The sequence below is a fragment of the Pituophis catenifer genome, unplaced genomic scaffold (genome assembly GCF_029215685.1).
Source record: "Pituophis catenifer annectens isolate HBS135680 unplaced genomic scaffold, rPitCat1.0.hap2 SCAF_1, whole genome shotgun sequence".
Classification (NCBI taxonomy): Eukaryota; Metazoa; Chordata; class Lepidosauria; order Squamata; family Colubridae; genus Pituophis; species Pituophis catenifer.
In genome coordinates this window covers 275,940,482-275,965,516 of record NW_027256881.1, presented here as the reverse complement: position 1 = coordinate 275,965,516, position 25,035 = coordinate 275,940,482, and the positions used below count along the sequence as shown (strand labels likewise).

Here is a 25,035-nt window from a genome sequence, read left to right as displayed (position 1 = left end):
TAGTTAATATAAAAACATGATTGCAAACAGGCAAGTAAGAAAGGATTTACGATTGGGAATTCTCACGACGGCAAAATATTTTACATGATTTAAAAAAAAAAGAATGAACAAGAACAGTAAAATGTGGGGAAAATATTTTACATGATTTAAGAAAAAGGAATGAACAAGAACAGTAAAATGTGAGAAATGGCATTTTGTCTATTCCCGGTGACGCTAACATACTGCTGGGGGAGAAAAAAGAAGCTTGAATTTTTCCAGTTGTTTCATCTTTTTAAGAATTGTATTTAAGCATACTTTTTTTCACCATTGTAGCTTCTTGCCATATTTTAAAAATCTTATGGCTACTATGTCATTATTTCTTTATTTTAGTTCTTTTTATTGTTCAGATTTGGTGGGAATATGTATGGTTCACTTTCATAAAGGATAGTAGAGGGCATTATGTTACCATTTGCATCACTTGGGAGTGGCAGATTAAAATCTGAGCTACTCTTTTTCTTTAGATGTAGTCATTCTGTCATCAAACCTAAGGTAGAAACAGGAAGTGTTACACAGTCAATAATCATAGCTTAAATGGCCTGGGTCATTCTAAACTAAGATGCTGCAGATTCCAAGGTGCCAAAACTTCCTAAAAGAAAGCAAATGTTTCTTTTATTTATTTAGTTCTATGTGAACCACCTTTCAGGATAAAAGTAGTTTGCAAAGTAATGTCAACATTCAGTAAAATGATAAAAATACTTACAGCCATTGTTATAGAAGTCTTCTCTCTTCAGGGATTTTTCACACAGAACAGTTGGTGTTAAGAGCCTATTTTGAGAAGGAGGATAATTTTTTAGAATTGTCAAGAACATTTTCCTTATTTTTTTCATCATCAACAAATATTTTATTCAGATTTATGTAATTTGGATAAGCAAACAAGAAATAGCTCCTGTGTGAACTTTCCTGGGTTGTTACATGTTGTCCTTGTCTTATGACCACAATTGAGTCCCCAAATTCCATTGCTAAGCAAGACTGTTATTAAATGAGTTTTGCTCCAAGTTATGGTTTTTCTTGCCACAGTTGTTAAGTGAATCATAGCAGTTGTTAAGTTAGTAACATGGTGGTTAAGTAAATTTGGCGTTCCCATTGACTTTGCTTGTCCAAAGGTCATATGACTTTGAGACATTCAGTCATCATAAGTGCATGCCAGTTGCCAAGCATCTGATCACATAACCACGGTAATGCTGCATCAGGCGTAAGTATGAAAAATAAGTCACTTTTTTCACCACTGTTGTAACTTTGAACAGTCACTGAATGGTTGTAAGTCAAAATCTACCTATATTGGTAGCAGATGATGAAATGCATGAATGCGTAAGTTCTAATATATATATATATATATATATATATATATATATATTTAATGAGTAGTTATTATATATTATATATTAATGAAATGAGTAGTTTTATATATAGTATTATGAATGTGTATGAATTTTATTTGGACTGTATGAATGAAATGATGTAATACACCTGATTAACTTTCTGATTGTTCAGAAGAAAAAGTCCCTGAATATTATGGAAGCCGAAGAGTGTTGTATATAATCAGTAATTTTTGATGGTCTTTAAACAATCATCAGTTCAGACTTCCGCTTGGCTCCGCAAGCTTTGAAGACACTCTTTTACGAGCGCCCGATCCCTGGTTCCGTAAAAGCCCCAGAACAGCTGAAAAACAGCTGTCTGGAGGCTTGGAACCCTCTCCCCGGGCAAAGGGGAGAGAGAAGAGTCGACAGGCGGAGGTAGAGCCCCCCAAGTGCGCTAGGAGAAATCCTGGGGTGCAAGGGTGTGGGCTCCCTATAGAAGCCTGTCAAGCTGCTCCGGACCAGGGACGACTCTGCGAAAGCGGAGCTAGAAGCTGCGACCAAAATCTGCTGAAAATCAACGGGGGGGACTTTTAACATCTTTACTTTGATTGCAGACAGAGCAAATCAGGAGAAAACAAAAGGAAAACTTGCAAGTAACACTTTAACTCCGTTTTAAAATGCAGAAAATGGCGCCTGAGGGCGGGAGGAGGAAACTACCAGGGAAAGTGCTTGTTAAGGCTTGTTAAAGTTTGCAACAGTGATACAGCTACTGGATTACACCCTAAGAGAAAGTTTTAAAGTGGAAGCGTCCATGGAAAGAATTTGGTATTGAGGAAAAGAATTTGGTACTGACTTTAACTAAAATCTGGTTTTTATACTGGGTGGAAAAGAGTTGAATTGTTGTCCTGATAGCTGGATGAATACAAAGTGGCTGAAATATGGCTGACAACAGGACTGGTGAATCAGCAAATTCCCAAGCCGTGACAGTCCAGGCTTTTCAAGAACTTTTAGACTCTTTTACTTCAGCCCTGTTGAATACAATTGAAAGGGCTTTTTCAAAAAACAGCTTGGGAAAATATAAGCAGTTGTTAGAGGGACAGCAGGAAATTATTCAGAAGAATTTGTTTTTGGAAGATCAGGAGATGGACAGGATTAAGAGACTGGCTGGCACAGTTGAAACAAAGATTTTGGTGGACGTTTCCATTCAAATGACAGAAAAGCAACAAATAGTTTCTTTATTGCAAGCTGACAATCTTTATGGCAACAAATTTTGGTTATATAGACAAAGAAATGACTGAATGATTATACAAGCAAGAAGAGACGAACTGGGGATTTCAAGTTAGAAAACGCGGCCTCAAGAAGAAAGCGAGTATTTCAGAAACATCAACCTCAAATCACCATTTTAAAAGTTTCAAAAATAAAACGGGGGGGGGGGCTGTTGAAAGAATTTATTAAAAAAAAGGATTGGAAAAAATATAGAAAGAAGAGAAGAATAGAAGATTAAGAAAGATATCTTCCTGTGGATTTTGAAACTGGCATCGGACAAATATGTGTTTTAATGGTATTAAGAGATTTATAAAATGTTTAACATAAGGTTATATTATTTTAATAGATATATGAGATAAATTGTATAAGCTTCTAAGATGCCTAACCCTTTGAAGCAAAGAGGAGTAATGTTAAATTCAGAATTTTATTGCAAAATGATAATTAGTTTTGGATAGTAAAGGGCTGCTCTCTAAAAAGTTAGAGGTATTAAGATGGTTAATTGAAAATTTGAAAGACATCCTCCTGTAGATTTAAAAGATATATGTGATAAAATGTGTAAGATTTTAAGATGAAAAATTCTTTTTTCTTTTTTTCTTTTTTTTCTTTTTCTCTTTCTTTTTTCTCTTTAAACTCAGAATTTCACTAGGGAGTAATGTTTAAAAAAATGATGTTTGAGGGTATAGAAATGGAATTTATTCATGATTTTTACTGTTTGTAAGACTGCTAAAGTATCGGATTATACATTAAGGAAATTTTTTTTTATAAGCAGGAAGAATGAACTTAATTTAATTGGTTTTGAGAATATATAAAAGGGAGGTTGATGAATTGGAGCAAGGGAGTTAAAGAACATGTGAGAGTTTTGAACTTTATAATTTGTTAGTTTATTTTAGCATATGTTTGTTAGATGCTATACCCTGTTTTTGCTCTGGGAAGTCAGGGTGGGGTGGGTGGGATAAGGGATAGGGGGGGAAAGTGGTCAATAGAGAAATGTTGTAGCAAAAGAAAGTATATTCTATGAGTAGAATATAGGAGTTGCTCAGATACTAAAGGAGGAAAATATTTCACAGCAAAGAAGTTAGAAAGGAGAGAGGAGGAGGGGGTAGGAAGAGAAGAGGGAGGGTGAGGAATGGAAGAAATGAGAGGAGGAAGGGAAGGGGACAGGAGTAGGAGTGAAGGCGAGAAGGGAAAGAAGAGAGAGATGGGGGAAAGGGCAAGGAAGTAGGATGAGAGGGGAGAGGAGGCAGGAGAAAGTAGGAGAGAAGAGGGAGGGAAGGGAAAGAAAGGAGGAGAAGAAGAAGGTTTGTTGTGGAATGAGGGGAGAAAGAGAAGAAGAGCAACTCCGAATGTAATTAAAATGTCTTATTTTAATGCTTTCTTTAAGGGAAACATGTATATGTAGGATTTCTTATGTATAAGAAAATGTACAATTTCTATTATGTGGGGAAGGGGAAAGGGTGGGGGGGAGAAAATTGTTTGTATTGCTTATAAAACTTTTCAATAAAAAAAAACAAAAAAACAATCATCAGTTCAAAGGGAAAGTTTTAACTGGGATTGCAAGACTAGTGAAGATAAATTTGTGCTGCATTCTCAGTCTAATAATAACCATACAACAGTAAAAGCATAATAATAGCATACAGGGAGTCCTTGAGTTATCTCTCGTGTTTTCCTTTTGTGAAGGCTAATGGCAAGGGAGAGAAATCTTCTTTCCCTTCCTTACTGTTTGCCTTCGATCCTTTACTAATGGTGGCATTTACAATGGTTGCTGTGTCTTTTGGTCATGTGATTATGGTTTGTGGCCTTTCTGGCCGGTTTCGGACAAACAAAGTGAGTTTGGGAAGCTGGTAAAAATGGTCATACAATCATGTCCATCATGGATTGGAATGGAACGGGACAGAACAGAAGAATAGAATAGAATAGACTAGACTAGACTAGACTAGACTAGACTAGACTAGACTAGACTAGACTAGACTAGAAGAGTAGAGTAGAGTAGAGTAGAGTAGAGTAGAGTAGAGTAGAGTAGAGTAGAGTAGAGTAGAGTAGAGTAGAGTAGAGTAGAGTTGGAAGGGACCTTGGAGTCTTCTAGTCCAACTCCCTGCTCAGCCAGGAAACTATACCAGTGCCGAAACTTGGGTGCACACGCATACGTGCGCCGGAACCTGGAAGAGAGCAGTTGGCTGGTGCGCATGCGCATGAAGCCAGCTGCTCTCTTCCGGGTTCCATTGCGGATATGCGCACCGGACAGCTGGTTTGGCACGCATGCGCACTGGCCAGCTGCTCTCTTCTGAGTTCCGGTGCGCATGCCATCATGGCCCTATACCATTTCAAACAAATGTTTATCCAATCTCTTCTTAAAAACATCCAGTGTTGAAGCATTCACAACTTCTAGAGTCAAGTTGTTCCACTGATTAATTGTTCTGTCAGGAAATTTGTTCTTAATTCTAGGTTGCTTCTCTCCATGATTAGTTTCCATCCATTGCTTCTTGTCCTGCCTTCAGGTGCTTTGGAGAATAGCTTGGCTCCCTCTTCTTTGTGATAACCCCTGAGATATCGGAATACTATGTGATATTCCCTTAATGATGGCATTACTTAACAACTGAAATGTACGTCCCAATTGTGCTTGTAAATTTAGGACTATCTATATTGCTAAGAAAATATTGCCTTTAATGAAGATGGACTATTCCATTGCTGAATATCATGGCTAAGTTTCTAATTACAGATGCTGTATTTTATTCTTTAAATAGAGAGAGAGAAAGAGAGAGAGATTAGTGTTAGCTACACTTACTTTGCATGTAGCAATCTTAAACCTTTTATAGTCCTGAAGTGGATCAGGAGACTGATTTAAAATGAGTCTGTATTATTAATTATGTATATTTTATTTAACCGGTATGTGTTTCTTGGAAAGCCTAGGAGATAAGTGTTATTAATATTAAAAAAAACACTAAAACGTTAAAAAATTGTCTTAGAGAGGAGAATGAAATTAACTGAAAAATCCACATCTATTTTGTTTAAAATGTAAATGGTTTAAAAGGTAGCTTCACGTTGGAAAGGCTCCCCTTGTGGGGAGCCTTTTTCATAGCCAGTCATTTCAGTGCTGAAATACTGTGATTTTGAATGTCTGTCTTCTTATTTTAGTAGATGTGTTAGCAAAACAGTTCTCTTCCTCCTCTGAATTTGGTGAAAGAGCTTTTAAATTAACCTACCACTTACCGTATTTTTCGGTGTATAAGACGCACTCCCCCCCCCCCCAAGTGGGTGGAAATGTCTGTGCGTCTTCGTCAACAGCGAATGTTGCTGAAGCCCTGCCCACTCTTCGGCCTCTGCCTCCCAGCAATTTACCTCCTTGCTGCAAACAGCCTAGTCAACTTCAGCACAGCCTGATTTAGCACAAGCAGCTGATTGGTGGTTGAATCGGCCTCCTGGAATACCAACAATCAGCTGTTTCAGGCTGCAGGGATCACCACCGCCCATCGCCTCCATTGCTGCCCATTGCTGCTGCCGCCTATTGCCTCGGTGTGCCCTATTTTTGGCCTCCGTCTGTCCTGTTTTTGGCCTCCGCGCATCTCGTTTTTGGCCTGTTTCAGACAGTGGGGATAGGCAGTGGCGGCGGCAGTGGAACGGACCAAAAACAGGGCACAGGGAGGCCGAAAATGGGGTGCACAGAGGCCAAAAATGGGGTACATGGTGGTGGTAATAGGTGGCAACAGCAATGGGAGGCAATGTGTGGTGGCGATCCCTGCAGCCTGGAACAGCTGATAGGCAGTATTCCGTGAGGCCAATCCAACTACCAATCAGCTGCTTGTGCTAAATTGGGCTGTGCTGAAGCTGACCAGGCTGTTTGCTGTTTGCTGCAAGGAGGTAAATTGCTGGGAGGCAGAGACACATTTTTCCCCCTTGTTTTCCTCTCCAAAAGTTAGGTGTGTCTTATACTTTGGAGCGTCTTATAGTCTGAAAAATATGGTACCTATCGTGTTAATTTTGTATTTTGTAGCAAGACAAAGCTGCTTGCCTGTAAAATCTATTTCAGGATGTGTTAGGCTCTGTTATTGGCACCAAATTAATTTAGCTACTTGCAGATCGTAATAACAGTTTCAGAAGACAAAGTTATGATTCTGAGATCCATTACCTGGGGACCTCTGTACATCAGTAATTTAAATGGAAAAGTAATAATTTTTGCTTTGTCCAATGTAGTCATATTGCTCTGTTGAGTAACATGTATTCTAATTATTACTTTTTGCATGTTCACTTAACTGACTATTCCAGTAACTCTGAATTGTTGCAAATTTAGTTATATGGCTGACTTCATTAAAAAAAAAGATTAAAAAAAAAACCCGATAGCAAATATTATCTTCCAAAGATGCACCAAAATTGTCCTCCTATTTCAAGATAATTGCTGCTTTTGGATATAGAATTCTAAGCTAGAATGAACAATTAGCCAGGCTCAATAAAATAAATGAAAAATCCCAACTGAAGCACAAAACTAATGTTCTGTTCTAATAGAAACTTCTTATGAGTAAAAAATATTTGTTTATTTTTTCTGAATTAAAATTTGGAGATATAGTTAGATAATTCTAAGGTATGAATTATCATTATCTGGATGATACATCTCCTTCTACAATAATTGGTCTTTTAAGTGTGTCTCCCCTTTGAAAAGTCTGGAGCTGTGACACAGTTAGAGACATGATAGGGCATAGTCTCCTTTGAAAACTGGAAATAAATGTTGAAATTGCTGTCCGTGTAAAGATAAAACGGCTATCTGTTTCCAGTAGAGTTTGACTGGAACAGTATAAAGTTAGAATAGTGGGTAAGTGAGTGAATCCTCTGGGTTTGTAGAAGATTTTAAACTGTATATCGTAGTACCGTAAGGTGTTACGAGAGAGATTTAGAATAGATGACTTTTTAAAAGCATGTACAAAACTGAGATTTCTGATGTAGAGGTAAAAGGGAACTTCTTGCTGTGACGTCTGTATAGTTGGCATGATTTTGTGATAAACAAATTGAGCTACCATATAAGATGCACCTGACTATAAGATGCACATAAATTTAGAAGAGGAAAACAACAAAAAAAAGTTTTTGGCCTGCCTATTTTGGGGGCCTGTTTTCGGCCCTTTTCCAGTCTTTTTTCGGCCCATTTTGGGGCTTTTTTGGCCCATTTTTTGTGGTTTTTTGCGGCCCATTTTTGCAGCTTTTTTTGGCCCGTTTTTGAGGATACTTTTGACCTGTTTTGGGGGCTTTTTTGGCCCATTTTTGAGGATTTTTTGGCCCTTTTCCAGTCTTTTTTCGAACTGTTTCCGGGACTTTTTTCAGCCCATTTTTAAGGCTTTTTTCAGCCTGTTTTGGGGGCTTTTTTCAGCCCGTTTTTGAGGCTCTCCAGCACATTTTCGATGCTTTTTTGGCCCATTTTGGGGGGATTTTTTGGCCTGTTTTTGAGGATTTTTTTGGCCCGTTTTCAATGCTTTTTCAGCCCATTTTTGGAGCTTTTTTCAGCCTGTTTCCGGGGCTTTTTTCAACCCAGTTTCAAGGCTTTTTGCAGCCCAGTTTCGAGGCTTTTTGCAGCCCATTTATGGAGCTTTTTTCAGCCCATTTTTGAGGCTTTTTGCAGCCTGTTTACGGGGCTTTTTGCAGCCCGTTTTTGAGGCTCTCCAGCCCATTTACGATGCTTTTTTTGGCCCATTTTGGGAGCTTTTTTTGGCCTGTTTTTGAGGATTTTGTGGCCCATTTTTGGGGCTTTTTTGGCCCATTTTCAATGCTTTTTTCAATCCATTTTTGGAGTTTTCTTTGGCCCATTTTCGGGGCTTTTTTGGCCCATTTTTGAGGCTTCTTTTGGCCCATTTTCAAGGCTTTTTTTTGACCTGTTTTTTCCAAAAGGTAAAGTCTCTACTTCTTAAACAACCATTCCTTATCAATACGGTGATTTAGTTTGTCTTTACAGTTGCAGAAGTTGGCATTGGGACTCCACTGTTTTAAACTATCGCTTTCAGGTTGTTTATATTTAGTAGAAGAATATATATGATGTTTATAGGAAGCTGAATTTTTGAGATTTGAAAGAATTCAGCTCTATTTCATTTGATTGCTAGTGAATGATAGAAGTATATATGGATTGAAAAATGGGAAAATGTTGATAGATAGATTAAACTCCTGTGCTTGAAATCTAAAGATGCAGTCATGAACATTGGACCTTTTGATAGAGACACTGTTATGGGAGTTTCTGTAGGTTTTGTTCGACCTAGGCTTCCTGAGTCAGTAAAAAGCACACGATTCGTCCCAAAAACCCTCTTTTTATTTCAACGGCTGTGAATTCTTTTCATTCACAGCCCGTAATGAGTCACAAGTAGTTTGTAAATTGAAGTCTGTCACAGTTCTTTGGGATAAATCTGATAAGCACCCACCTTTATCTCTCTTGACATTCTGCCAAAGACCTAACTGGCAATTAGCTTTGCAAAGCCACATGGAGCACAGATTCAAAATGGAGCTTCAGAATTTAAACCAACCAGAACGAACAAAGTTGCTTCCTGCAAAGGCTCACGTGCCTTTGCACCAGGGGTGAAATGCTCCTGGTTCGGACCAGATCGCGCGATCCGGTAGCGGGTGGTTCGGACAACTGGTAGCAAAAATCCCTGCGCCCCCCCCCCATGCCCAGGTGAGCTGCACGATCATCAGAGGCTTTTTTACTTTTAAAAGCATTTTTTCTACAACCTCTTCCGAAGAAAAAATGCTTTTAAAAGTTTTTTTAAAAAGCCTTTGATGATCGCGCAGCTCAGCTGGGATCATCAGAGGCTTTTCAAAGCATTTTTTTCTGCAACCTCTTGGCCGAAGAGGTGGTTAAAAAAAATGCTTTGAAAAATCTCTGGCAACTCCCAGCTGAGTTGCCTGATTGGCAGCGAGGTATTTTTTAAAATACCTCTCTGACGATCCCAGCTGAGTTGCCTGATTGGCAGAGGCTTTTCAAAGCATTAGAAAAAATGCTTTGAAAAGTTTAAAAAAAAAAAAAGTTGGCCACGCCCACCCAGTCACATTAACCCCCCCCCACCAAGCCACGCCCACAGAACCGGTAGTAACAGATTTTACATTTCACCCCTGCTTTGCACCTCCTTTATGTTTTATGGGAGGGGCCAATCATCTCCGAGCTCTACTCCCGAGTTGTCCCTTTTGTCTTAACTGTTCTTGCCTTCTGGCAGCTCTGCGCATGCGCACACTGGGAACAGGCTCCCCCTGTTCCTCTGCCTCGCTGAAGTCCGACTCTGGAGGCTCCGGAGGCAGCACATAACTCCCAGATGGCCCTGGCCCCCTCTCTGCCTCTGAAGCAGAGCCCTCGTCTGAGCCTTCCCCAGATTCCAGGACTGGCCCATGTTCCTCCCCAACCTCCTCACTGTCCAACTCTGCTGCCAGATCTGCAGGCCGCCGGCAGACCACAACAGGTTTTCAGATACAACTTGCAAATGCCTCTTGCATTTTTTATCTTTTTAAAATTACCAAATTTATTACCAAAGAATTATAATAAAGCAAATCAAGCATTTAAATTCATTCTTAAGCTTCATACTTTATAGATCCTCATTCCAAAGCTCCATCTTCCATGCCACCGATAATAGTGCCCTAATAATAATTATAATAATGTAAATTTTATTTATCACCCAACTTCCTGAAACTTCACATAGGTATTTCTGACTGCTTTCTCTAAAGGCAAAGTAAAGCTTTTTGCATCTGGTAGACTTCTTATCTTATTTTGGATGTAATCTATCGTATCGACTAAATAAGTGTTTTGTCGCTCCTATATTCTATTCATACTTTTAAGATAAATAAAGGTAATTAAGCTAGTTTGCAGTCTTTGTCCCTGGCTGTCAGTCTCTGGCTGCTGGAACATGGTCTCTCCTATCTCTGTCTCCAACTTCTGAGATGTCTTCTAGGGAGATAAAAATGTGTGACATTTCCTCCTCTTCGTGGTTTTCAAGCTACTCTAAAATATCCAACTCTTGGAGATCTTCTCAGAAACTCTCCCTGGATCGTTTCAGGATACCTAAACTTTCTTGAACCTGTGCCCTTTCAGCAGCTCCAAATCCTAAGTCTTTCTTAGAATCCTGAGCCAATATTGTTTTCGTAAAACCAACCACAGCTTTTCACTGTCTAAATTTATCATAGGTTTCCAGCTCTAACTTCTCAGCTTCATTAATTTCCCACAGTTTTGTCCCCAGAGCCTTTTTAAAGTCTGTACCTTATTTACTAGTGCAGGAATAGTTACCCTTTCTCCTATGGAAAAAATATTTCAATAGGAAGGTTTTGTTTTGTATTCAAACATTTTGAATTTTTTAGATGTTTGACTGTATAGATGACAAGATGCTACAGAGCCATGGGTGATAACACATTGCTACAGACTGCCTAAAACATAACATGATCTGTCAAACAGAAATATAATATTGTAGTATTTGCCCGTTAGTCATTTTTTGTTTGTTTGTTTCTCTGTAATGGCTGTAAGCAGCCTCCAGATGTTACGGATGAAGAAAAATGGTAGAGGCAACTTTGTTAGAAACAGGAGATAAAATGATTGAATTTGCTACATAGAACCTGGATTTTCTTCCTCTCGTTGAGCCACTCTTTTAACTTCTCATGTTTTGGCTGAAACGTTTTAGTTGACACTATCTTGGTTCTTCCACCACCATCTTCTCCCTCTCCTCACTCCCTCACTCCTGCAGAATGCATTTTTTTTTTTTACTGTTAACCGCCTCGATTTTTGATTTCTTAAAAATATTAAGTGACTGAAAGTTCAAAATATAACTCTGTGTTTGCTTTTACAATTCTGTAGAGCAAGCGGCCCCCAACTTTTTGGGCACCAGGGGCAAGTTCCGTGAAGAGATGTTTTTCTCTGGACTAGAGGGGTTGCGGTTTTGCATGCTACCTACATGGGGATTTGCTTGTTTGCGTGATCCGGTTTCTGGCATGCCCAGTGCCAGTCCACAGACCAGCGGTTGGGGACCCCTGCTGTAGAGTGATCAGAAAAGCAACAGGGCATCATCTTTCTCCAGAGTAGTCAGAGTTTCCTATAATCAGAATCATATTATATGGATGCTTTCTCACTTCTATCATGTTGCCTTTACCTATAGATTAATTTTCCACTTTCTGAGACTAAACAGAATCATAGAATTGGGAAGGTCTGTTTAAGTAATCCAGACCCTAGTGGTGCAGGAATCTATATTAAGGCATTGGAGAATAATAGCTGGTTGGTATATGCTTGAACCTATGCAGTGAAGATGAGCCCAGTGCTGTTTTCAGTACTGTATTTTTCAGAGTATAAGATGCTCTGGACTATAAGACACATCTACCTTTTTTGGGGAGGAAAACAAGAAAAATAAATCTGCCTCTACCTTCCAGCAGCTTGCCTCCTTGCAGCAAATGGAGTGCGCAGCAATAGGCAATGTCAATCCCTGCAGCCTGAAACATCTGATGGTCAGGAGGCCAATCCAACCGATAATCAGCTGCTTGTGCTAATCAGGCTGTGCTGAAGCTGAAATGGGCTGTTTGCTGCAAGGAGGCAAATTGCTGGAAGGCAGAGGCCAAAGGGTGGGGGGGGCTGGCAGGTGGGCGGGGCTATATTTGGTGTATAAGATGCACCCAAATTTTCACCCTCTCTTAGGGGGAAAAAGTGTGTCTTATACTTCAAAAAATAAAATAATTACTTTCAACTTAGGAAGGAAGGATATTTTTTAGTATTCTGTTGGAATCTTTATTTAACTTAAATCATTATTTCAAGTCCTGCACTCAACTTACGTTATGTGACATCCTATAATGTAATGCTATCATATTCTCCTAAATTATTTTTCCTCAATATTAAATTTATCCAGTTCTATTCCATCTCTTTTCTTAGGAATATTTTCTAGTATCCTAATTATCCTTATTGCTAGTCTAGGATAGTTTATTTAAGGTGTTGTCTGGCCAATTTTAGAATAAAGTATAATGTATAAATTGCTAAATTTTATAGAAAATTCATCTGTAAGATTGAACTGTTAGGTTCAAATGATCTACTCAAGAAGCATGAGTAAATCAAAAATAAATTGAAAATGCCTTTCATAGGCATTGCTCAAACATCCAGACCTGCTCTTTTGTGATGCAAACATACACCTCAGATGTTGAGTTGGGGCCATTTTCTTCCGGGCAGAGAGTGGGTGGGGGAGGATATTTTAGTTCAGATTCCTCCTCCCACTTGTATGGAACTACGACTATAGCTAAACCTCACTTAACTGTTTGCTTCATTTCGTGCGTGTTCAAAGTTACAAAAGTGCTGAAAAAATAACTTTGCAACTAACGCTTGCATATATGACCTTCACAGCATCCTTTGTCATGTGTTCACCATTACAGTAAGTATGTGTTAGCCTGTTCCTGACCCATTTTTTTTTCTCCCCCTTCACAGAATGGAAAGATGGAAGAGGAATTGATTGTAAGAGAATAAGCAGGCACACAATGGGAAGTTCACTAGCTGTTTGCCGAGTTTCTTTGTGGCTCCCAGCAAGCTCCTTTCAGCACCAACACATTCCTTTTGATGTGTGTTTCCTATTGTTTGCCAGCATAACCGCTTGTAATCTCTTCCTCTCCAATGAATGTAAATATAAATATTAATTCCCTTCTTGCAAATTATCCCAGTACCTGGATGAGTATTCCAAAAGGCAGGGGAGGGGTTAGGAGGAGGAAAAAAAGCCATCTGAAACTGATTAGTTGTGTCAGTTACAAGCAGCATCTGTGAGCCAGTTACCTCAGGGTTCCAGTGAGCATTCGAAAGAATGAGGGTGGGTGGGAAAAAGGTAAGCACAGGAGTAGCAGTCATGTGATTTCCCAGTTAGCTTCACTTAATGACTAAGCTGCCCATCCCAATTGTTGTTGCTACCATTTCATTTCATATTACCATTCAATAAAACTGCTTGCAATAAAGATAGCATACCAACAATGGAGACAAATTCTTGAAGATGCATCCATCCGTTCCAGAGGAGATACAAACAGTATTTGAAAACCCTGCAAATGTCCTACCTCGGCAGATCAGGTGGGCACAATTTTTCCCCTGTTATCACCTATACACCTGGCACGGTACCAGCTAATAGATACACTGTCATGTAAATCTGAATAAGATCTTCCACGCTCACGTCTCTCCCTATGCAAAATTGCAACCAAGACGCTTTATGCTTCTTCAAGAATGGTACTTCTGGAAAGTTTGGAGGCAGGGAGATCAACTGTAGATCTGTGAGATCAGGTAAAGTGCAACCATAGAAGGCTACGTATGCCTGGTCTTAAACAGAAAGTGCACAGATTACTTTTTCATCTTTTACACTAAATGATGTGCAGTTGATTTACAGTGGTCATTTATACATTCCTCCTTTTAAGGGAGAAAAAAAGTATTGCAACTCTGCCATGACAATAGAACTGCATTGATGAAGACATGTTTAAAATTCTGTATCAGCTACTCAGATTCTGGTGGCTGAGTGTGAGAGGAGATAGCAGAGATTATATTCCATTTTGTGTTTGACACTGGGTTAAGTCTGTTCCTGGAAAGCTGGCTGGCTTCATCCCTTTTTACTCTTGTGACTATTGGATCATGGAATTTATTACAGATTTTCCTGCTGTTGAGGGTTATATGCAGGGGTTTAATCCAAAAATTTTCCCTACCGGTTCTGTGGGTGTGGCTTGGTGGGCGTGGCAGGGGAAGGATATTGCAAAATCTCCATTCCCACCCCACTCTGGGGCCAGTCAGAGGTGGTATTTGCCAGGTCTCTGAACTACTCAAAATTTCCGCTACCGATTCTCCAGAATCTGTCAGAACCTGCTGGATTTCACCCCTGGTTATATGACTATTTTTGTGATGGTGGCTTATGTGGAAAGATGGCTCATCTTATTCCTTGGAAATGCATTCCATCAGCTCAGGAAATAATGCAACCTTTTCTAGACCTTGTTTTTAAGTACAAGAGCTTAGTCACTCATGTGATTTCATATTGCAAATCTCAGTTTACATCCAAGTTTTGGAAAGCTCTTTTCCAGCTATTAAGCATTAAGATTCATTTGTGATCCTTGACTCATCCAGGCTCTAATGGGTAAGTAGCAAAAGTGAATCAATTATTGGAACATTATCTAAAAGGCTGGGTCTGTTACCAGCAGGACAATTGGACTGAGCTGTTGTTTCTTGCAGAATTTTGTCTTCTGACGAACCCTCCCATAAACTGGACTCAACATTCTTGGCCCCTTCCCAGTTATCCAACAAATTAATGCAGAGCCCTATCAACTACATTGCTTGCTTTAAAGATGATTCATCCTATTTTCCTTTGGTTGTTAATTGTATTAGCTTTCCCTTGCTGTTCTATTCTAAAACTGTTCCTCTGTCCTCTTTTTTTCTGGTGGTTGGCGAAGAAGAAATGTATTCTCGAGTCTAGACACAGGGAAAAATGATTGGAATATATAGTTCACTGGAAGATACACTCTGAAACTGGGTAATTTTAGGAAAGCCCTACAGATGTTCACACCCCATGCCTCATACAGCAAACTAAGACTTGTTCGGCATGAGTGACTTGCTGGTAGAATATACTACCACTAGCATAGTTCTCAACCTCATCAGAGCATCACAAGTGTCTTCCTCATGACAAGGGGTCATCATGGAATGGGTATATATTATAATTATTGTGGTTGGTTGCACAGTGAGCAGATATTTAGACTGGATTTGGCCTTTTTATCCACCTATCAAATCCTTCTCAAAGACCTGGGATAGGCAGATGTTGATATTCAATGGTGTTAAAGGTATCATTGCAGGATGTAAGCTGTTCAAGCAAAGCTGCCTTTTGCTATTTACTGATGATTGTCATCACACAGCCAGATGTTCAGGTTGGATTTAGCATTTTTATCCATCTAGTGAGTACGTCACAAGGACCTGGGGTAAGCAGATGTAGATGTTTGATGGTGTTATAGATATCATTGTGGGATGTAAGCTGTTCCAAATGAAGCTGCCTTTTGCAATAAATTTGTCAGCGCGGATTGCACCCAAGGTGGCTATTACCACTGGTACTACCTTTGCTTTCTTATTATAATTACTATTATTGTTACTATTATTAAAATTGATGTGCTGTCTAACTCTCATCTCTACATAGTCACAAATAAAACATTTAAAATAAGAAAAAATAATGCCATGCTATTATGATAGCAGATTTGACTGTGATTGAATTTAATCATTCTAAATAGTATTCTTATCAAGCTGTGGTTACTACAGAATTTTTACAGAATTGTACTAAAACAGAAATAATATGATAGAGAATATTGTTCAGATCTTTGGCTGTAATCAATATGCTAGTCTAACAATATCGTAGCCTACTCAGCAAACCTCTGTGGCATTTTAAATATAAAAAAGATTGTGTAAAAAGGTTTTTAATATTCTACTGATACTTTTTCTGAATTGTCCTTTATATATTCTACTTCGTCAAATTAGAAAATCATTCTGTTCTACATAGTATTTTCCGTATATATCTCTAGCGAGTTTCCTATTGTAAAGCTTCTTGGAATGGAAATACTGTAAACACTTTTTTTGTAGGGACATTCTCAAGAATCAAGCATTCTTATTAAAGCAAACACTTCCTTTGTTAAGTGAGCAGAGTTTCAGAATGGAATTCTATTTGGATTTACCATTTAATCTTTCTTTTTATACACAATGTAATTACAAAAATTTCTTGTTAAGGATTTTATGAAATTTAGTTAGTGACAGCAGAAGACTTAAAGGATAATAACAACACACACACACACACACACACACACACACACACACACAGAGGGGGTGTATGAATAGCCCTAAAAAAACATTAAATTCTTTTTGATTTTCTTCCCTTTAATGTTCCTATGGAGAAATTACACTGAAGTACAAAATACTTTTCTATGTAATTGCAGCCAGCCATGCTGTGCCATGACTCATCAAGCTTCCACATTCCCAACAGCAGTGATTCAAGTGAGAGAATACAAGATGAGAGCTGATCTTGTTTTGATTATAGAATATTGTGCACTTTTATTCATATTAATGGACATGTATTCTGTATTTTTAAACTTGTGTTTAAACAAGTAAAATTTCTTTTATTATATAATTTTAATGGTACTTTGATTGTTTAATCTGTATATTTGATATGATGTTTTTGAGTTTTTGTTTTAACTTAAGAGTAAGGAATTCATCTACTATATATTTATACCTATATACTGAAGAAAATCAAAAGGCAATTCCCTATTCCTTCTTATAACTTTTTAACTGTTTAGCTTTTTTGATACCCTCCTCCCATTTTTTCTTTTTGTTATTTTGTATTTAATACAATTTTGAAATTTAATAAAGTTGATTAAAGAAAAACAAGATGAGAACTGATGGAAGCATGTCTTGGACAAAATGGGTTATTAACTCCATAGTTCAAGAATACATAGCATGGCCAAGAAGATTGGACTTCAGATTCAAGATATCAGATAAAAGTTCTGCCTTTAAAATGAAGATAAATTTCTCCAGAACAGTATGGACAATAGATCTTCTGGAGGCTCCTTGTGTCTTGGAGCCATTATTGGTTTTTTCTACAGGGTGTGATTTTGAGGAATGAAGATCACGTTAGAAAAATCTCTGCTGGAGTAATTAAATGCCTATCCCTTGGAGAGGCGATACTTCCCTGGGATTTGAGGAATTAGGTGCAAAATACAGGGAGGAATGTCCTACTTTTTCTGATTCCTTTTAGGAGAAGTGCTGTCAGACAAGTTAGTTTGTGCAGGTTTTTGGCCATGACATGACAGCAGTTTTCAGAATATTTTAATTCATTCTCTGATTTTCTATTCTGGAAGTGCTAGAGGCTTAACAGATTTTCTGATTACATCTCAGTAGTCCATTCTGTTTGCTATTTTTAACCCAAACTACTTATGTTATAATTTTGGTGGTGATAATTCTTAAGGAAAAAGAAGACCAGAGAAAACTTGCTTCTAAAACTTTATCAATACAAGTAGGGCCTTCCCATCCTTTCTTCAGCTCCCAACAGCAGCACGTGTTTACAATCCATGAATAATATTGAGCAGAACAGTCGCAGGTGCTAATATCTGGAAGGCAGGCAATCTGTTGCAAGCACAACAGAGAGCACTGTTGAACAGATGGGAATTTTATACCTCAGATATTAAAAGAAAAAGAATAAAAGTAGACATGGGCAAATTTAGCAAGTGAGGTCTAGAGCATCACTCATTGAGCCAAGTTAATCTTAATCACCGAAGCATTGATTGACAATCTGGAGGAGGTAAAATGCCGTCGTCCTAGTGAACAGAAAAACAGGATGGAAATTATAATTTCTCGGCTAATTGTGTTTAGATGCCATTTGTGACAACATTCATGTTGTCTAGACAGCTTGTACAGCAACCTCTTCAATTGCCTAGTGTTGCCTTAATGCAGATCTGGAGAGCATTTGCTGAAAATAAAATAGTGTTATTGGGGTGGGGACACCCCAGTGCTTCTTAGACTTGAATATACTAAGATAACTGATTTTGGAAGAGAAAACACCAGTGAAGCCTGCTGCTTTGATTCTTCATTTTATTCCTTAAATTCTCCTCATCCGCCAAAAATTCCAGTTCATGTTTATAGACCGAACACAGTCTCAGTTCTCATGTATAGCTGGAAAACATACTGGTTGATTATAAGATGGGTAGCTATATAAATATTATAAACAAACAAAGAAACAAGCAAACCTGATCTGCAGTTTTTGATTAGGGCCTGGACAGTTTGGAATCAACTCTAGCTTTAGATATGGAATTTATTAGGCGAGTAGCAAGTTACTCTTTTTGATTTTCCCTATCTCAAAAGGTCACAGGTGGGATAAATTAAAGGGTAATCCTCATGTGAGCTGCCCTGAACCTCCTGGAGAGAAGGCAAAATAAATGCTAACAAGTAAAGAAAAATAAATCCACCTCCTGTTCTGCTGATCAGAGACTTGCCTTTTCCTCTTGGATGCTAATGCTGCCAGTTGCAAATCCACATGTCTTGAAATGTGTATTACTAATTTAAATGGAAGAGGAAGGTATTGATGTTGAGCTAGGCAATAACAATGACTGACAGGCCAGGTCTTCTAACCTTGAAGGTGGTTTATTAATTTGCATGAATATTGTAAGGTTGGCTGCTTATGAAGCCCCAGAGGGTTTGACAGTAATGCTCTAGTGAATTGAGTGGATATTTTTTTTGGGGGGGGGACATGTCAAAGTTGTATCAGCATATCTTTGCAAGTTTTCTGACTTTTGCGTATTCCAATAATTTTTGTGCATCAGCATTTTTCTGGATTTTAGACTTGTGATTGAAAGAGCATAAATTTTCATAAAGCAAAAGTTAGGAGTTCCTTGAAGACTTTTGATAACCTTATTAGTATTACAGATCACAGCCTTTATACATGTAGCCCTTGACTTACAGCTATTCGTTCAATGACTGAAATTACGACAGGGCTGAACAAAGAAATTTATGACCTGTATCCAAAGTTATAGCTGCTTCAGTGTCCCTGCAGTCATGTGATCACAATTTGGGCACTTGGCAATGTGTCCACCCTTATGATCAACTGCAGCAACACTGCATCACTCCCCACTCCTTATCTCCCTCCCCCCATCCCTTCCTGCTGCATTTTTTGAGTTTACTTCTCTGTCTAGATGCCCACAGACCTTGGGCCTCCACCCTACCCCGTTTATCTTGTTCCATTTATCTCTTCTGAAGATCATCTATCCAAAAGAGTGACAGGCCAGTGTGACGCATGGCTTTCCTACAGAGGCCATCTCATGCCATACTGGAAGTGTGAAGTGTCATTGTGAAAAATCACGCTCTTCTGAGAGATTGTGTGACTGGTGCCCACCTCCAGAATAGTGCAAGGCAGCCTCTGTATGGAGGCTGCTTGTTGTATTGGCTCGGTGCTCTGTTGGAAAGGTGATCTTCGGAAGAGGTAATGGAGTAAGATATAATGGGGTGGGAGGAGGTCCAAGATTGGGGGAACCAGAGGGGCAGGAAGCTGTGCAAGGCCTGCCTTGGGATGGGGAAGGTCCTGGAGAGCCAGTGCAGGCCATGTTTCAGCTGGGAAACTGGACCCACGCCAGGCCTCCCTAAGCCTTCCTCACATCCTATAGCCCTGATGGTGAACCTATGACACGCATCCCACAGGTGGCACATGTAGCCATATCAGTGGGCACGCCAGCTCAGATCCCATGCGCATGCGCACACCAGCCAGCTGATTTTCGGCCCTTCTGGGCCCACCAGAAGTGGGGAAACAGGTTGTTTCCTGTCTCCAGAAGGCCTGGGGGGGGGGGTGGGGAAGCCCCATTTTTCTTTCTCACCTGGCTCCAGGTCCTCTTTATGCATCTGGGGAGGGTGAAAACAGCCTTCCCCACCCCCTCGGAGGCCTGAAACGGCCCGTTTCCCAACTTCCGGTTGGACAGGAAGTGACGTTTTTTGCTGTCCACAGCCTCCAGAGCCTCTCTAGAAGTCTCTGGAGGCTGGAGACAGCAAAAAACATCACTTTCTGTCCAACCGGAAGTTGGGAAACGGGCCGTTTCGGGGCTCCAGAGGGCCTCTGAAGGGGTGGGGAAGGCTGTTTTCGCCCTCCCCAGATGCATAGAGAGGATCTGGAGCCAGGTGAGAAAGAAAAATGGGCCTACTGGACTATCGCGTTCCAGGAGCTGGGGTGGGGAGGGAAGGTCGCCCGCGCATTTGGGGTGCATATAGAATTATGCACCCCACATGCACCAGGGTGGGGCATATAGAATTATGAGTGTGAGCATGCATGCGAACCTTCCCCCCCCCCTTTTTGGCATGCGATGGCTGCTATATAACCAGAAGAGCTGGTTATTGAAAATTAAACTGTTAGGCAGTTTTACATCTGAATGCCCCCTTGAGCAATGTTCTCTTAATTTGTTTGGTACTCCTTGCCCCTTCAATAATAACTGATATCATTTTATAGGTTTCTATTATGGGATGGGGATTGTTAGATAGTTTTGTATATATCCTTTCATATCCTTCATACATCAACGATTGTTGCATGTATCTAGGAGTTTTGTTCATGTCACTTGAATAAAAACATCTTGTCTTCCAAGCAAAGGATAATGTGCTAGCTTAAATTCTAAAGAATTCTGAAGTCCAAGAAAGGTCACAATGAAGAGAATATCTACGTGCCAGTGATGGGTTTCAAATTTTTTTACTACTGGTTCTGTGGGGGTGGCATGGTGGCATGGTGGGCGTGTCAGGGGAAGGTTACTGTAAAATCTCCATTCCCTCCCCACTCCAGGGAAGGATACCATAAAATCTCCATTCCCTCCCCAATCCAGAGGAAGGTTACTGCAAAATCCCCATTTCTTCCCGATCAGCTGGGACTTGGGAGGCAGAGAATAGATGGGGGCGAGGCCAGTCAGAATTTTTACTACGTGTTCTCTGAAATACTCAAAATTTCTGCCACCGGTTCTCCAGAACTGGTCAGAACCTGCTGAAACCCACCTCTGCTACATGCCTATAAAATACCAAACAATATAAATGGGAAACCTGTTTTGAGACAGAGGTGGAAGGACATTTCTAGTTGTTTGTGTTGAGATAAAAAGCATTACTAGAAGAGAATGAATGAGGTGATCTTAAAACCATAGATGATAAGACCAAGAAACTGAAAACACAAATGGTGTTTTTAGGGAGAAAATGGGTGGTATAACAGAATTTCAAGCCCTAAAGATTTAAAAAAATCCAAGAGGGATAAGAAATCTTTGAAAAAATCCTCATGGGAAGAAAAAAATGGAAAAGTTTTAAAAGTCTTGTATGGATGATTAGTGAATTCATTGACTAATGAATGACAAGCTAAGATGCAAAAAGGAAATGTATAAGAAATGGAAACAGAGTCTTATAACTAAGAAGTGTAGATGGCTAAATGAAAGGGAATGATGCCAAGGAAGAATGAATAATTTAAAAATTAAGTTATATAAGGGCACTTAAAAACCATGTGACCAATGTATGGGCTAGTGTGAATTTGTTAAGATAAGATTCTACTGTTAGGATTAACCTGACACAATTTATGACAGAGTAACTAGGTTGGTAGAGCAAAGGAATGCTGTGAAGATGGTTCAGCTTTATCTATCTATCTATCTATCTATCTATCTATCTATCTATCTATCTATCTATCACATGTTATCTGCTGTCCTAATCATAAGACTTTGAGTGGATAATATATGTAAAATGCTTAATCTCTATAAAGTATTTAATGAAATCTCTCATGGTATCCTTGAGGTCAAAATGGGTAAAATAGCTTGGCTGCTGTGTTTATTTCATATAATGTCTTTTATTTGTTTTTATCCAGCATCCAGAGTTATGTGTGTGAAATTAATGGCTATATAAATCAAATAAACAAATAAGCAAACAACCAGTTCAGCAGTCTGATGAATTCCTTACTGGCTGAGCAATCTTGCCAAAGGCAAGGATCTAAAATATGAAACAGAAGGATTGTTTATTTTCTGCATCATGCTCTGCATGCCTCTTTTTGGGACTGGGAGAGTGAATTTCAGAATCTGGGAGGTTGTCAGTTGGTCCAGACAAGGAGTCTTGGGGACTTGCTGGATCTGTCTCAGACTGGAGTTAACTGGCTTCCACACTGTTGGAATCATTCCATTCAAGTACTACTAATACTAAAAGTTTCTGAATCTACCTCCTTAGAAGGCAAACAAAGAAGGGCTTATTAAATTTTCAGATGATACCTAACTCTAGAAACTGGCTTACAGAAGAAAACAACAGTTCAATATTACTACGACATCTATTCAGTGGGATGATGTTCAGCTGTGACAAGTACAAACTCCTGCATTTCTGCAATAAAAATAAATTGTACAACTATAGGATTGATACCAGTGCAGTGAGAATGATTTAGGAGTACAAGTAGATCACTAAAAGAATATGATCAAACCGGTGTTGTGTCAGTTAAGAAGACCAGTGTAGTCTTGGGTTGTGTTAACTGAAGCACTGAGTCCAGATGATATTTCCATTGTTCCTCTATGCTGATTAAATTGGGAACTGCAGAAAAGGATGATAAGGCATCTGGAATTCGAATCCTATGAGGTAGAGTTAAGAGTTTGGCATGTTTAACTCACAGAAGATAACAAAAGAGTACAATGTAGTCTTCAGATATTGAAAAGGCTCAAGAATGGGCCTATCTTTGTTGTAACCAAAACAAGACATGGCCCAACATGTTGAAATTAAAACAATACTGATTCCGGTTGAAAATTGGGATTTTCTTGATGCAGTGATCTGACCTAGAACTAGGGCAGATTTTACATTCCTTTCAAACAGGTTTGGATGTTTTAATGGATTCTTGCACCAGGGAGGGATTGAACCAATTGATCAATATATTGGGTTTGGAAGCCTGGTTCTAACAATCTCAACCTCAACATAAGTGTCATACTACGGGCATACATACATCCTCCTGTAAGCAGTCAGGCCACTGCATTTTGAATCAATTGCAGCTTCTGAAACGTCTTCAAGGGCAGTCATGTGCAAAGTATATTGCACTAATCTAATTCTGAGATGATAAGGTCATAAATTACTGTTGCAAAAAGATTGGCAATTGGCATATGGGGTGTAGTAATTGTGACTTCCTGCACTCAGCTGGGGGGGCACTTGCAGTATATTTTTAAAAATTATTTATGGAGTAAACATGGGTAGCTCAAATGTATTCAAAGACAGCACATATATTCCTGCTTTTAGAAATTAAACCTGCTCCTCACATAATTATATTCCAATCTTGAAAATACTGTTGTACAGAGAGGAAACGATCTTGAAAACTATATACTGAAAACTTTGCATAAGCTTCATAGGCACTTCTTTTGACTTTCTATGGTATATGCTGTATGCTGTATATGTAATCAAAATATTTCTTATAGGATATCTAGGTTTTGTACTGGGAAAATGTTAATTGCCAAGGGCAACTGAATATGTATCATAATTTCTGTAATGCCCTGGTAATTCCATGATCTATTACATTTACATTTTTGTAGTATTAAATAAAATAAAATTGTGTAAGAACTTAACAGTAGTTAAAACAGGAGGCCTATCTGGGAACTGCATATACTTTGCTATAGCTCCAGGTTCCCAATCTGTAGGATTAGAGATGTTTTTCCCCCTCTTGGTAGGTCATTAATATAACACACAAATGCTAATTTTTCTTTCGGATCATGTGGTGATTACATCATAAATGGTACCATTTTTAGCCAAACCCTTGTAATAAACCTATGGGGAAGGAGAAAGCAGGCAATATTTTAATAGAATTGAACTACTTGCTGTGCTTAGAGTGACTATTGGGCCAAATTAAGCAAAAAAACAAAACAAAGTGATGGTATACAAGATATTCAGAATTTTCATTTTAGAGGAGACAAGAAACCAAAGAAGTGGAATAATGAATACTTAATATATTTTTTGCTTTGTTTTGTAGGAGGCTGTTGGAATCTTCACTCATTTCTCTCTCACGTTATGATGGGGCAGGATCCCGCGAACATCCTATCTATCCTGATCCAGCTAGGTGAGGACATAATTGAGTTCTTTTAAAAGCAACATTAAAGCATAATTACAATTACAATTACAATTACAATTACAATTACAATTACAATTACAATTACAATTACAATTACAAAGTGTAATTGTCCTGATAGGGCAGTAATTGTAGGATCAGACTTGTATCCATTTTTTTGTATAGGAAGAACAATGGAATTAAGCCAATCTTTTGGAATCTAGAAATAATTATTTATGGCAGTGAAGAGATGGAGTAGCGCAAATGCATACCTGATGGGATGGGATTTTAGGAATTGGAGTAAGACTGTGTCTTTGCTTTGAGCTTTAATATTTTTCAATTGACAAATTAAGTTTTTGTAGTTCTGTATATTAGATAGAAAGGGGATCGTCAGATGGCAAAATAGAAGGATCTCCACCTAAGATATATTGACCAGGTTTTAAGTGTTTTTAAACATAAACGACCATTTGTTGAAATGTGGCAAATATTTCATAAGTGTTACAAGCCATACTTGTGCACCTTTTCAGATGATTGACTTCTGTGGCTTCAAAGAATTGTGTCATAGCCTCAGACTTCTTATTAGACTGTATTGGTTGGAAATAATTGTCAGTAACAACAGAGGTGGTTTGTAAAGGCTGGTTCTGCTTCACTAATTTAATAGTGAAGGATCCTATCAGGGGTTAGTGGCTGTTACACAGATGGGAAGAAATGTGGAAATACAGTGAAGGGCAAAGTAATTAGATATTAAACTATAATCTAATGTTGAGACTTCTCCTGTTAAGGCCTCTAAAAGGTTAGCTTGTCTCTGGGCATAGCTCTAATAAGGATCTTCAGATCAAATTTTTATGTCACAACCTCAACTTTCCTAAATTAAACTCAGCATCTTTTGATTTTCGTGAAGAAAAAGTGGTAACTGAGGAGTATGGATG

At 38.8% G+C, this 25,035-nt stretch overlaps 1 protein-coding gene across 2 annotated transcripts in view; it reads left to right on the top strand.

The window, feature by feature from the left end:
* AMBRA1 (autophagy and beclin 1 regulator 1) overlaps positions 1-25,035 on the top strand; it is a 158,822-nt gene that overhangs the window by 23,049 nt on the left and 110,738 nt on the right. For both annotated transcript variants that reach the window (XM_070936292.1, XM_070936284.1), the window contains one exon: positions 24,032-24,118. In XM_070936292.1, the coding sequence (XP_070792393.1) occupies positions 24,032-24,118 (87 nt within the window). The remainder of the gene's footprint in view (positions 1-24,031; positions 24,119-25,035) is intronic.